The 14,711-nt window shown below is 46.0% G+C and overlaps 1 protein-coding gene across 2 annotated transcripts in view; it reads right to left on the reverse strand.

Moving 5' to 3' along the window:
- Positions 1 to 314: 314 nt before the first annotated feature.
- Positions 315 to 14,711, reverse strand: part of ZDHHC14 (zinc finger DHHC-type palmitoyltransferase 14) — a 276,699-nt gene continuing 262,302 nt past the window's right edge. Inside the window, exon 9 of one of the 2 annotated variants that reach the window (XM_012536454.3) lies at positions 315 to 1,546. In XM_012536454.3, coding sequence (XP_012391908.1) covers positions 1,193 to 1,546 — 354 coding nt within the window. In that variant the 3' untranslated portion in view covers positions 315 to 1,192. Of the gene's footprint in view, positions 1,592 to 14,711 lie in introns of both variants that reach the window. The other variant, XM_004263681.4, reaches the window with a different exon arrangement.

Here is a 14,711-nt window from a genome sequence, read left to right on the forward strand (position 1 = left end):
CCTGAGCCCTCTCCCTACAACCCGCCGTAGATTCGCTGCCATGGGCCAATCTGAAAACGGGGAGTAAATTCCACTAACACCGTGTCGAAAAGAGATAACTAAAGAAAAGAAAAGAAAAAAAAACTGATGGAAAGTTGCTCTTTTACCTAAGAAACCATCCCATCGTTCCCCCACAATTCAAAGATTTGACGTTTTGACTGTTTGGGGACCATTCCTCCCTAGGGATACTTCAATAAAACTGAACTCCCCTCAGGCCATCTAGGTGACGGTGTTGTCATTTCAGCTGTTAAGGATAACTGTACACAGATCCAAAATAACAGAGGACGTCCTTTTATTGGCTGTCCACAGGAGTTTGGTCACACAAGGAGGTGAAGACTGTGGCAGGTGTGGTACAACACAACACCTCGGCTAACTACTAAACAGAAGGTTAACTGATGCTTGATGGGATAAAACCCCGGCAGCCCTCCGCAGCCCAGGCGCGCCACCTACCCATGTAGAATTAAGCTGAAGAAGCTGGCGACGGATGGCGTGGTCTGTTAGTCTTGGTTTGTTGCACTGTCTTCCCGTAAAACAGCACTTGAGAATTCACAAAATTAAAGAAAAAAAAAGAAGAAGAAAGAAAGCAGCAGTTGCCTTTCAATACCGTCACCACCGTGAACAGACTGCAGCGTGGCATGCAAGTCCACATCTGGTCATTGTTTCCCTTTAGGTTTTTCTTAAATTAACAAATGGAATGGCATGTCTGTTTCAAATATTAGTAGCATAACACTTAAGTGCAATTTCAGTCCGGCCACAAGTGTCATAAACCTTCCGTGTATCTGTCCCAGAACAGCAAGAGGAACGCCCAGGCAGCCTCCTCTCCGCCCAGACTCCGACTGGGGGCCCCCGGAGGCTCCTCCCTCCCCACGCCCACCCTCCATATTCCAAACACCTGAAAACAGCTACGTCTCTGTTTCCACCGTTATCAGAATGGTCAGGGTGGGGCAGAAAATTCAAATGGAACCAAGCTGCCAGCCTTTGGGTCCTGCCCTCCTCTGCCATCAGAGGAGGATCCGATTTTTCTCCCAGGGCTCTTCCTGCCTCAGGACCTGGAGTCGTCGTGGCCACCCCGGCACTGGGTCACAGGAAGTCGCGGTGGGGCCGTCCGTCCGTCGCTCCTGCTGTCTGCAGCCCCCGGGCCGGGGCCCCGCGGTCACACGGAGCTGAGCTTCACCAGGCCGCGCACCGAATCCTCGTGCAGAGAGTCCTGGCTGGCGAGGCCCAGGACGTGCATGGTGCGGCTGTGTGCCAGCGGGCTGCCCGCCAACATCCCGGGCGGCGAGGGCGCTTCCTCCGGGGTCAGGAACTGGTGGCCCACGTGCTCCTCTTTCAGGGGCAGTATGTCTGTGAGCGCGGCCTCGGCGGCGAGGTTGGGCATGGAGGAGGGCGGCGTGGGCTGCCCCAGCGTCAGGCTGGCGCAGGGCGTGCCCAGGCCCGGCTTCCCGGGCAGGTGCAGCTCATCGCTGGCTAGGCTGGGCTCGCTCTGCAGCAGGGGCGTGGCCGCGGCCTGCAAAACGAATTTGGTGCTCTGAATGCACTGGTCTTGGTCGCACTGGAGAGCGGGAGGGAGCCAGCAAAGAGGAGGCGAGAGGAGTTGGCAAGGGGTGGGGAGGGAAGGGGGCACAGGGGGCAGGGAGGGGCGGGATACAAGAGAGAGAGAAACCCGTTAGTGACACCTGGGTCAGGGAGGGCAGAGAGGGTGCACAGTAGCTCAGTTCCATTTGGAGACACCTGGCTCCTGAACAGCTGCTCAAACTAATAGTCACCCACAGGTGTCCTGGGAGTACCACGCAGCCGCAGGCTTGACGCCCCGGCCCCTGTTCGCAGACAGGACCTAATTTAAAAACACTCCCGTGGACAGAGGCACGGGCCTTGCCACCTGCAGTGGCCTAAGGCCAGTGCTACTTCTATGCTGAAAACCACTTTTACCACATTGTTTTAAAAGTACAGGGGCCTGTCCACCCATTTCCCAGCAGCATTATTCGCAATAGCCAAAAGGTGGAAGCAAACGTCCATCGAGAGATGGACGGATAAACAAGACGTGGTCTGTACAGACATGGAGTATTATTCAGCTGTAAAAAGGAAGGATATTGGGCTCCCCTGGTGGCGCAGTGGTTGAGAGTCTGCCTGCCGATGCAGGGGACGCGGGTTCGTGTCCCGGTCCGGGAAGATCCCACATGCCGCGGAGCGGCTGGGCCCGTGAGCCATGGCCGCTGAGCCTGCGCGTCCGGAGCGTGTGCTCCGCAACGGGAGAGGCCGCGGCAGTGAGAGGCCCGCGTACCGCAAAAAAAAAAAAAAAAAAAAAAAAAAAAAAAAAGGAAGGATATTCTGACACATGCTGTGGCATGGATGAACCTCGAAGACATCATGCTCAGTGAAATAAGCCAGATACAAAGGAAAAATACTATATGATTCCACTTATATGCGTTACCTAGAGGAGTCAAACTCAAAGAAAGTAGAATGGTGGCCGCCAGGGTCTAGGGGGAGGGGTTGGGGAGTTACCCTTTAATGTATGGAGTTTCACTTTGCAAGAAGAAAAGAGTTCTGGACATGAATAGTAGTGAGGGTTGGATAACGATGTGAATGTGCTTAACGCCATTGAACTGTACACTTAAAAATGGTTAAAGTGGTACATTTTATATGTATTGTGCCACACACACACACACAAAGAAAAAGACACGGTCAACAGGAGCCCCTGAGGGCCTGATCAGACTATTGGTAAAAGCCTTAGAATTCCTCGCTGCTAAGTTTTCAGCAGCTTCAAGAACCATTAATTGAGCTGTGGTTTTTTTAATCTGTGAAAGAGAATGTCAACATTTTACAAAACATTTCCTTTTCTTCGAAGTGCTCTTAAATCTTAATCTCGTGTCCTTTGTTTCACTTTACCTGCTGGGCAAAGGAAATAGTGGAAACACATTTTTCTAGCTGGGGGAATTTGGGTCTCTGATACCGTTGAAACCCTTCCCTTGAGCTGCGGGCAAGTTTCCGAATAACTCGGAGATCTTGAACTTGAGTCTGTGCGGTGACCTGTTGCCGAGTTTCAGGAGCAGGTGTGGCTATTAGGGGAGCTTATCCTGACTACGTCTGAGCAATAAGCGAGGCGCTCCACCGTTTCTGAAGAAGTTCTTAGTTTCCCTTCTTTACAGATGCATCTCGTATGGATGGGTGCCTTGCTCAAGACCTTACAGATAAAAGTAGGGGATGGATCTGGGGTTTGGGACTGGGATCGTCTGACTGCAAACCCCTTTTCACCACCGCACATTCGACAGCTAGTAGGTGCTTAAGAAATGTGACTTGTCCATTATCCCCACTCTCTTTTTTCTGAACTCTAGAGTTACCACTGAACCACATACTCATAGCTTTGTGATGGAGGGACCTTGCCATCTTCCTGCCCAGACGCACACCTAGAACTTCCATCACTCACCCGCCTCCAGGCACAGAAGCAAACCAAACGATGCAACGCAGCCTTCAGGGGAAAAGAGAGTTTTCCCGAAGTCACACTTCTTTTACTTCTTCTGCTTCAGTGCGTGTGTCCTTCCTAGCCACGTGGGTTTCTTTCTAAAATCATGAGTGGTGGGCCATCCCCCAGCCGGCCCCCAATCCTCCATGAGGAGGTGGAAGAGACACCGTCTCTAAGGAATTTGCGGGTTTTAGAAGTTCAAAGACCTTGGTTTCAGACAAGAGTAAAGCTCATGACGGAGCTTTAAAAAGGGAAAGCAAATCCTGGCTTTTCTCTGATGGCTTCATTCCAGCCAAGGGAACTTCAAGACGCTGAGAAGCTAGGAGAAGGGTGGGAAAGGGCTGGGGGGTGGGTGGAGGGCTATTCGGATGAGACAAAAATGCCATTAAAAAGTGCTTGAAAGGGGCTGATTGTTAGGCATTAACAGTCATTTAGTGTCTGCATTTTCCCAGTCGTCACCCGAATCTTTTGCCACACCAGTACTTATCCAGTGGGCAACTGCGTAGCCTTCTCTGCTCTTGCAGGGAGTTTCGGCTCGGGGCAGGGACCCTTGCTGCTGTGGGACAGCACAGCTGTCGGAGCTGCAGACAGCTCGGGTCCACTCACGCTCTCCAATGCTGTCAGTTCCGTTCAGCACATCGGCTCAGTCTTGACAGAGCAGAGGCGGAGAAGAGCAACCTTCCTGATTAAACATGCATCTTCTGGAAAGTCTCCCAGGGCTCTGGATATACTGTGCTTTGCAAAGAACATTTTATGAAAATCACCATTTATTGCTCTGGCGTTGCCTCCATTTTCTGTAGCTCAGTGCAGCCTGCCTGTGACCCCAGGGCTGAGATGCTGCCCCAGCCAGAGAGCTCCTGCTCTCAAGCCTGGCCCCTTCCTGGATGATGGAATCTTGTTCTCAACTCTTCCTTCTGGAGCCCTCACTCATCCTAATACCTCGGTCCACACAACACGCCCAGCTCTGGGGAAAGATGAAACTGCAAACTAGATTTGCAGGGCTCTGTTGACCAGAAGAAAGCCTTTTTTTTCTTAAATTGAAAACTGATTGGCAAATTCTATTTTAGGGATCAGCCCAAGCAATTCTGACTGGCTGGCTCCAGACTCACGGGAAAATACTGGGGCTGGCCAAAAAGTTCATTCGGGTTTTTCTGTAACATCTTACGGAAAACCCCGAATGAACTTTTTGACCAACTCAATAGATTAGAGGTCAGAGCTGGAGGAGATTCCCAAGGTCAGGCGGCACAAGCATACGGGGGAGAGGCGGGCTCCCCACTCTCTTTCTCCCTCTGTCTCTCCGGTCAAGTGTCCTTTCCCCTTCCCTGGTCACGCCTCTCCAGCCATGCCCTGCAGCAGAGCTCACGGGCACCCAGCAGAAAACCCTGGGACAAAAGAGCTGCCGACAGTGCTCTGTGAAGTTCCTTAGAGCTCACGTTCGCCGGGAGGTCGATGTGGAGTTTGAGGGGCCCTCTGAGATTTTGCCCTAAAGCATCCCCGCGCTGACTTAAACGAGACATCTGTGAAACAGCACAGCATAAACTGGTTTTGCCTCCTTAAATAGGCTGTTGATTAATCAAACAAGTTATTTACGGAGACAGCACTGCGCATGTGCAAGACGGGACCCCATGTCTTCAGGATGAACCTGGAACCGGGAATTTTTCACTTTATGGAACTCAAAGAAGCTTATGGAACTCAAAGTGTTGCCACTGGAGCCCTTTGGGAAGTGAGAAGTCTTTCAATAAGGAAAACCTGGCTTCCAGCAGCACGAGTAGCTTGTATGGACTGACTCAAGACTGGCTAAACAGCTTCCAAGTTTGAAATTCCCTGAACCCCTTAAAGTTCGCCTGAAACCTGGATGGAGGAGACAGATTTGAGTCCTGCCTCCTGTCTCCTTGAGAGTCAACCTTGCAATAAAGCTCTTTCTTTCTTCAAAAACCGGTGCCATGGTCTTGGCTTCTATGCACATTGGGCAGTGAGTGAGCCCTTGCTAGGTAGCACCTGGAGGTGGGTTTACTCTGAAGCTATGAGCTTAAGTCCAGGGCCTTTTGTTTGCTTGCTTTCTAAGGCCTTGCTTGTTGTTTTGTCTTGCATATTATTTTCTTTTCTTTTTTTCTTTTATATAAATTTACTTATTTATTTTTGGCTGTGTTGGGTCTTCGTTGCTGAGCGCAGGCTTTCTCTAGTTGCGGCGAGCGGGGGCTGCTCTTCCTTGTGGTGCACGGGCTTCTCATTGCGGGGGCTTCTCTTGTTGCGGAGCATGGGCCCTAGGTGCGTGGGCTTCAGTAGTTGTGGCAGACGGGCTCAGTAGTTGTGGCTTGCGGGGTGCAGGCTCAGTAGTTGTGGTGCACGGGCTTAGTTGCTCCGCGGCATGTGGGATCTTCCCGGACCAGGGATTGAACCCGTGTCCCCTGCGTTGGCAGGCAGATTCTTAACTGCGCCACCAGGGAAGTCCCTCTTTTTTCTTAAAAAGGGCTCCAGATTGCATGACTCAGGCCCCTCCAAACCTGGGTCCACTCCTGCACACCCCTATTGGTGCTTTCCTGCAGCCAAACCCACAACACGTTAAAACTGTAGCAAATCCGTCCTCAGCCTCATGGCCAGGACCTGTTGAAAACGCGCTCCAGTTTCCCAGGAGTAAAGCTTAAGGACTTAAATATGTGGAAGAAAACATTTAGCCTAAGCCATTTAATTTTTTAAAAAATCAAAATGTCACAAATCTTTTCAAAATGACTATTTTGAACAGTGACTTGTGTTATCTGACTTTAAGCACCTGTTCTACAGGGATTTGTTTAAATTTTTTAAAAGATGACTGTCTGAGTATAGTTGTGGATATTTCCATTGTTATAGGGACTGCTTTCATATTAATAATGAACCTACTCTGTCCCCTCCTCCAGTTTACCTTGCGGCAAGATTGTATCAGTGAGAAGATTGCTGGGACCACCATGAACCTAAGTGTCTAAATCCTGCTGTAACCCATAGCTTTGGAAATAGTTTGCCACATTTAAACTGCTTTCTATTTAGAAGACCATTCCCATTTGGGGCGCCCAGGGACCAGGCTTTCTTCCACAGGATACTGTGTTATAATCTTCCTATTGGTTCATAACAGGACACTAAAATGGGTTCCAATCAAGGAAAGGACAATTAATTCCACTCTACCCAATGGAGTTTATAATTCTCATGATATTAACTTTGCACGTTTGGGACATCTTTTTAGAAGAAACTCAATGACTAGGGGATATCTGATTTAAAAAAAAAAAGTCCAGCCTCTTCCTCATTTTGCACACTGCCAAAATTCCAAGGAGGATGGGCTAATAAACCATCATTGGTTGCAATTCCCATATGAGAACTTCAAGGGACAAAATAGCCAATATTTTCAGGGTTACTGTGAAGATGACCCATGAAAAAATGTCCCTACACCTTATTTGCCCATTTCTTCTTGACTTTTCTACTTAATTTTTTCTCTCTGGCCTCACTAATTCTCTCCTCTTTCCCTCTCCATCTTTTCCTTCATTGATTTCCTTCCCTCTTATCCTTTTTCCCTCTTCTCGCTTTCTTCTTCTCCTCCTTTTCTCCCCCCCCCCCCCCCCCCCCCCGCCTTTTCTCTTTGACCTTTTTACGCCACCAACCCGCCTTCCTGGCTGTTCTTTCAAGGACTCATATCTTCAACCAGTAGAGGGAGACATCACTGCTCACTTTTTTTCTCTCACAACTTGGAACAGGGCTTATATTCCAGCACTAACACCAAGAAGCCATGAGGTATATTTCAATGTATCTAACCAGTTATATAATCTTAAAGAGAAACAAGCCAGCAGCCAGAGATTGGACAGTGACGATCCGTCACTATGAAGAGGAAATTGAGAAACTCACTGTTTTCATTCCAAAACAACACTTTAACGGTTCATATTTATCAACTATTAGATTGAACCAAATGAAATTGTCATTTTTTAGGCCAAAAGTCATCCAAGTGCTGACTACTAATAGAACAGAAACAGGACTGCATTTAAGAATGTCTATGGACAGACCCTTCTGTTGGCAGCATAAAACTAATACTGTCTGGAGTGCTGGAGCATTTGCTGTGGTTGCAGTAAGTCACTGACAGCTGGCTGACTTACTGCCCAAATGAAGCGCTGGCGTTTAACTTGCAAAGAAGCTTATGGTTTCAGATGTTTGGATGTCACACACATTATCACTTAATGTTACAGTTTAAAAATGCCATAGAGATAAGTTATTTTTGTTTCTGCAGGTTTGCAAATAAAATTGCTCACGGTGGAATGCATTTTATTTTACTCTAGCTGACTTCTTGTTTGAAATAATCCTAGCATACAGATTAAAGGCTGCCAAAGCTAGGTGTTTTCGAGATGGTCTTATATACAAATTAAGAATACGTAAAATTATTTACTTCTTTTGCTCCAATTCTTTCAAAAGTATTAGCATTGGGCATCGGTTATTTCTGCTTGGCTGTGAAGCTATGTTCTGGGGTCTTATGAATGCTCATTTACTTTAATAAAAACACTATAAATTTCTAAAATCCACCTAAAATATAGGTTAGGAGGAGTGCTTCCTCTTTATTCTTTTTTAAAACATTATCATTTAAGTTTGCTCGAGTTATTTTTTCTGTTATATTTGATTTTTCAGACTGTGCATGGAGAGTCCTTCTGTGAAACTAGTTTAATAAATCATGCAACTGCTAGGTTTAATCTTGTTTTGATATTGGATTAAGAGGATTTAAAATGAGGTTAAGTAAATATAGCAAATGATTTTAAAAAATCCAACAATTATGTACTATGTTAGGGTTAGGGTTAGACTATCTTTGTGTTTAGCAAGTGACCCCAAAGGATCACAAGTGCCGGCTTTAAACAAACTATGATCCTGATGTCATACAGAACTTAAATTATTTGACCTTCAAATGAGATATGCACACTAAAAAGTGGACCATACCTGAATGTCATGACTGTGCATAGACACATTGTCATGGAAAGACCTTCAGTATAAGGTAATAATAAAAGCCAATAATGAGGAAAATAGGAATAACTAAAACATGGTCTTCAGTTGACACTGGGGTTATGTGCACAAAATTCCAGTGTGGATCCTCAGAATTTCATGGGTGTTCAGATGACAAGGGCTATACTGGGGTCACACGCACTATTTAAATACTTTAGATGTCACTTCATTACTTCTCTAACGTTTTCTTTCTTGGGAATCTGTAGTAGAGGGAAGATCACTTAGTTACTAAATAACCATCCCCACCCCCCAATTATGTGAGATGGTAAGTTAACAGTGAATTTTCCCATTTTTCAGATAATAAGACCTCTATGGGTACTTTGCTGCCAGCTATCTATCAATATTTACATAATTTTTCTGCCCTGCAATTATCAGTATGTTTATCTAAGGCTAAAGCCTTTACTTTTATTTCTAAAATAGTGCAATTTCCCTAGGAACACTTTTCCTATCATTCAGGAAATGCCTTTCTGATCTAGACTTTAATAATAAAATAATAGGCAAAAATTTGGCCCAAGATACCTAGAATCTCTTTCCCTCCAGCCTTTCCTTTCTCTGCAAATGAACATGCCAAGTCTGGTGCTAAATATAAAGTCTCCAAATGCTCCTCCTTTGAGGTGAGCACTAGAAACACTTCTAGGTCAGAGGAATCATGTTCCACGGCTAAGTCAGTATTTACTGCTAGTAGAGCGGGTAGCAAAAATGGGGGAATACGGCAATGTTGGCTGCAAAATGTCCTTTAATCACAGAGATAAGGCTTCTATTCCCAGGAATGGTGGATAACCTATACTGGACTAGTACTGCCTCTGTGTACAAGGAAGTATATAAAACTGGCCAAAATACGTGAAGCAAACAGTTTCCAATAGTGCACAACAGACAATGCAAGGCTGCAGTCCCCGAGAGGAGGGAAACTCACAGGTGAGCCCCACAGTCAACCAGCCCTTTCCTTGGGAAGAATTTCCCAACCATGGTATAGGCTGAACAGAGCAGAGAAGTTCTTCTGAGTAGAGAAAGCAGAGATCAGAGGGTAAGGAAGCTTAAGTGTCTGGATCTGTATGGCAGGGCATTGCAGAAGAGGATGCTGTGCAGAGAAGGGGGCCAGAAATGCTAGTAGGGGTTTCCCACACAAGTCTGTAGCTGTGCTGTGTATGTGCAGGAAGAGTCCCTTCCCCCTTCACCCCCCACCCCCCCAACCCAGGCTTATGAGACAACAGCTATAACGGGGCTGAGAGAGGCGTCGAGAAAAGTAGTGCTGGGGGACATTGATCTCATTAACACCCCCAATACCTTGTTAACATGCCTGGCATCCAGCTATCACATTAGGAAGGCTATACCTTAGGAGTAAGAATCATGCCCTAAACTAAGACCCTAGACCGGCCCTAACAATGGCTAAATCAAACCCTGACAAGATCTTTGAGGGAGACAGAATTTGGAGGTTGAGCTCCTTCAAATTAGAGGGGCATGAGAAACATCTTGGACCTTCCATAAATCTGTACTAACAAAATATAATACAAGTCTACACAAGTTCAAGATGATTAGCCACTAATTGAACTGCCTGCTAAAACAAGGATCAACACTTCAAAAGGTAACAAAATCCAGTCTCTACAAATATATTACCCAAAATATATCCAATAAAATATCAATATACATACAAATAAATAGAAAAATGTAACCTAGAGTTAAGAAAAAAAGTGGTGAAAAGGCACCAAACCCAAGACAGCCCAAATATGCTTAGCAGATAAAGACTTTAAGCAACATAATAATGTTCAAATATTATAGAAAAATATGGCTTCAATGAGTAAATAGATAGGGAATCTCAGTAGAGAAATGAAACTCAGCAGATAAATTAAATGAACCAAATGAAAATTGTAGAACTAAAAAGTATAACAACCAAAGTGAAAAATTCTCTGGATTCATTTAACAGTAGATTGGAGAGGGCAGAAGAAAGAATCAGTGAACATGAAGACAGATCAGAAGGAATTATCCAATTTCTGGACCTAGAGTCTGTTATACAGAGTGAAGTAAGTCAGAAAGAGGAAAACAAATACTATATGTTAACACATATATATGGAATCTAAAAAAAAAAAAAGGTTCTGATGAACCTAGGGGCAGGAAGGAATAAAGACACAGACGTAGAGAATGGACTTGAGGACATGGGGAGGGGGAAGGGTAAGCTGGGATGAAGTGAGAGAGTAACACTGACATATACAGTACCAAGTGTAAAATGGATAGCTAGTGGGAAGCAGCTGCAAAGCACAGGCAGATCAGCTCGGTGCTTTGTGACCACCTAGAGGGCTGGGATAGGGAGGGTGGGAGGGAGACTCAAGAGGGAGGAGATATGGGGCTATACGTAAGCATATAGCTGATTTACTTTGTTATACAGCAGAAACTAACACACCATTGTAAAGCAATTATACTCCAATAAAAATGTTAAAAAAAAAGAAATTATCCAATTTGAAGAGCTGAGAAAGAAAGTTTGAAGAAAAATGCACAGAGCCTCAGGGACTTACCCTCTGGGGCAATATCAAATGGTTTAACATATGAGTAATTGGAGTCCCAGGAGGAGAGAAAATGAGATGAGGCCCCCCCAAAAAATTGAAGACATAATAGCCAAAATGTCCCAATTTGATGAAAAATGATAACTTTCAGATCCAAGAAACTGAGTGAACTCTGAGGAGTTTAATAGTGGAGATCACCCTTGGACTAGGTCAATAATTACTTGGGTACTGATATTTCCACCTGGACAAACCTTTAACACAGACTAAAGTGCTGCAAAATGGTTTGGGCTTAGGGGAAGCAAGTGAAGAGAAAAAAAGAAGAGTTAATGTGTCATTGGTTAACACTGTCATTTGTAACAGAGCAGAAACTGAAGTTTCATAGATATTTACTTAGTCCAATTGTAGGTTAGATTATGGAGTGGTTACATTCAGTTCCACAGCTGGTTTTGTGACTGACCACAGCAGATTAATCATCATTCTGCATGGAAGCCCTGGGTGATGTGATTTCACAGCCCTGGGAGGAGGCTTCATGCCACTCTGCTCCATAAGACCTTCCCACCTGGGAAACTTTTGGTATATGGTTAAAGAAGAGCACTTAGAATCAGACTGCTAAGGACGAAATCTCAGCCCAGCCACTGGTTAGCTATGTCACAAACTTAGCATCCCTGAATCTCAGTCTCCTCAAAGGGGCAATTAGAATACCCACGTCAGGTGGTTCTGTGAGGATGAAATGAGATGATAATGTAGCCCAGTGCCTGGCACATAGTTAATTTCTCTCTCTTTCTCTCTTTCTCATTTAACCAACACTCACCGAGACCAACTACCATAGGAACTAGCCTCGACAGTGGGGATATAGTGCCGAACTAACAGTGTTAAACATTCAGTTATTATTTTATTATTGCCTGAAATGTTTTTAATAGAGGGTAAAAACTTTCATTCACAATTAAAATTCATATATCCTGAAATTCGGCTTAAATTCCCTTTAACGTATAGATGATTGATAACAGATCTTTTGCAAAGAGCAGATTTTGACAGGAGAGACAGGGTGAGGATAACGGGCTGTGGCGACTGAAAGCATATGGGAGGGAGTCACTCTACACACAGTCATTATTCACGGCTACAGCGCAGCAAAGTGTAGGGTTAACAGCAGGGACTGTTGGGGTCAAAGTGTGAAGTTGGAATTGGCCAAATTTACTGAAGTTCTCTGTGCCTGTATTATTCATTCTGTAAAATGGGGATAAAATTAGTAGCATCCTCACAGGGTCAGCGTGAGTTATCCATGTAACAGCCTTGGAAGGGCATGTGGTATGCTACGTGCTGGTAAGCTGTGGGATCTGGTAAACACTACACAGTGGGAGCATGAATGAACTGGAGAGAGGGGCTGGGGCGGAGACACGTCCAGCTTCACGGTCTGCTTAGTGCCAGCCCTGCCCGTGCAGGACTGTCTCCTCCCCCTGCACTCCTGTTAATATTGTACTTATACCACCGAAGCCATAACGAACAACGGAAACAATGGAAAGGCTCACGCTCTAGTGCCTGAATGGCCATAAGTGCACAGTAGAATGGACCATTATCTGGCACAGTGATGTTGCCCTGCTGACAAGGCCGGTGGCCTGGATGGAAGGAACCCTGAGGGTCAATGTCCAGCCCTCCCGCCAGTGCTGACTCCTCTGTGGCCACGTTGCTGGGGGTGCCACCTCCCCCAGCCTGAACACCTCTGGGGCAGGGGCTCCCGTCTGCCATGAGCTCTGGGTGTTGGGCATTCCCCTCTTGGATTGAGTACCATCTGCCTCCGGGCCCACCTTCCGGTCCCAGTTCTGGCTTGTGGGACCATGAAGAACATATCTCATCTTACTTCCCCAAACAGCTTTCAGCTCCTGCCTCTCCTGAACACGTTCTGACGTACTGGGGGCACTCCCAGCAGTGGGTAGGCGCCTTGGGACCAAAAAGAGTTCCCCCAGCCTTAAGCCCAGTGGAAACCTGGGTTTCCCCTAACACAGGCAGCATGGCAAGACAGGAAGCGCAGGGTGCCCCAGGCAGTTAGCTTTTAAATTGATCTGTCTACAGGCAACTCACTACTTTATAATTGGTAATGATTTCTCTGTAATCACATGTGTGCTGGGGAATTCTTATGAAGTGAGAAAAACCCAATCTACAAATCATTTCTAACATGTAATGAAATTTTGATGAAAGCTAAATTTAACAATTAATGAAGTTGACATATTCATGGGTCTCACAGACATTAAACATTTATTAATTTTGATTTTGCTGTTTTCTTTTCATGTTTCAGAGCTCATAATATTTTTTCAGGCCTTAAAATTTTTCATAGTCCCCAGAAAAGCACACAGGTGCTTTGCCTGTGGTGTCTAGTGGGTAGAATGACCATGTCCTGTCTCTTGGCCCATGGGTTAATTTGATCCTACCAAGGCCATCACTTCATGAAGCCATGTTGCCATGTCACTGCATCAAAGGGAACTCCTTCCCTCTAGTTCCTAGTTCCACATTCAAGGTGGAGCCCTTTGCAGATGTGACAAAATTGGAGGAAGACAGGAATGAGGAAAGGAAGACAGGAACAAACTAATATTTATTCAGAACTTCCCTTGAGCAAGCCCCTGTGAGGGGAACTTTCAAATACATTCAGTTGAATGTTTAACCAGCACCTACTATGTGCCAGGCCCTTTGTTATAAAGTGGTGATGGGAGGGAGGTGAACATCATTATCCCCTTCTTCATTTTACAGTTTAGGAACTTAAGACTCTCGGGATGAAGTGACTTGCCAAGGTCACCCAGCCCCCAGTCAGTCACTGCAAGCCCAGGCTCTCTGATCCCACATCCCAGCTCTCTGCCTTTCCCTGCTGTGTTCAGTTGTACTTAAATCTGTCCATTTGCAAAGCTTACCCTTCCATTGTCTTCCATAATTATCCTGTTCTATTATCCTCACTAGTAGTATCCAATTAGATAAAGAAACTTGACCTGATGGGGGCAGAATTGGCAGGCATGGGTGGAGAGAAAGTTAGCAAAAGATAATAAATGCTGATTTCAAAAAATAATCTTCCAGGGGCTTCCCTGGTGGCGCAGTGGTTGGGAGTCCACCTGCCGATGCAGGGGACGCGGGTTCGTGCCCCGGTCCGGGAGGATCCCACGTGCCGCGGAGCGGCTGGGCCCGTGAGCCATGGCCGCTGAGCCTGCGCGTCCGGAGCCTGTGCTCCGCAACGGGAGAGGCCACGACAGTGAGGGGCCCGCGTACCGCAAAAAAAAAATCTTCCAGCGTGTGGGATGAAATCAGATTAATATCTCGGATGACAAACAGGAGCACGTCTTACAGTTTTTTTTAAATGCTAGATCGACTGGATTCTAGGATAACTAATAAAATTGATTCACATCTCCAGTATTTCAAAGTGAATTTCTACCAACCATGTCATTCCTTCCTAAGTACGGCGAAGCAAACCTTCCCCGAGCTTTCTATATAGCAACCTGCAGGGCACCTCCCCCTATCCCCAGGCATCCGAGGGTACCCCATTTCTACATATTGAAATCAGCTTCCCCCTAACTGGTACCTCCTTTTATATCTCCTGTTGGTGATGTGTATGGTCATCTTGTCACCAAGCTGAAAGGCAGGAGGCACCCCTGGCTCCCTGCTCCCAGATTTCCACATCAGCTCCATCTCCAAGTCCTGGACTGTCAAAGCCTCTTTTCTGAACCCACTCTGCTGTCCTG

The sequence above is a fragment of the Orcinus orca genome, chromosome 12 (assembly GCF_937001465.1).
Source record: "Orcinus orca chromosome 12, mOrcOrc1.1, whole genome shotgun sequence".
In the NCBI taxonomy this organism is placed as follows: Eukaryota; Metazoa; Chordata; class Mammalia; order Artiodactyla; family Delphinidae; genus Orcinus; species Orcinus orca.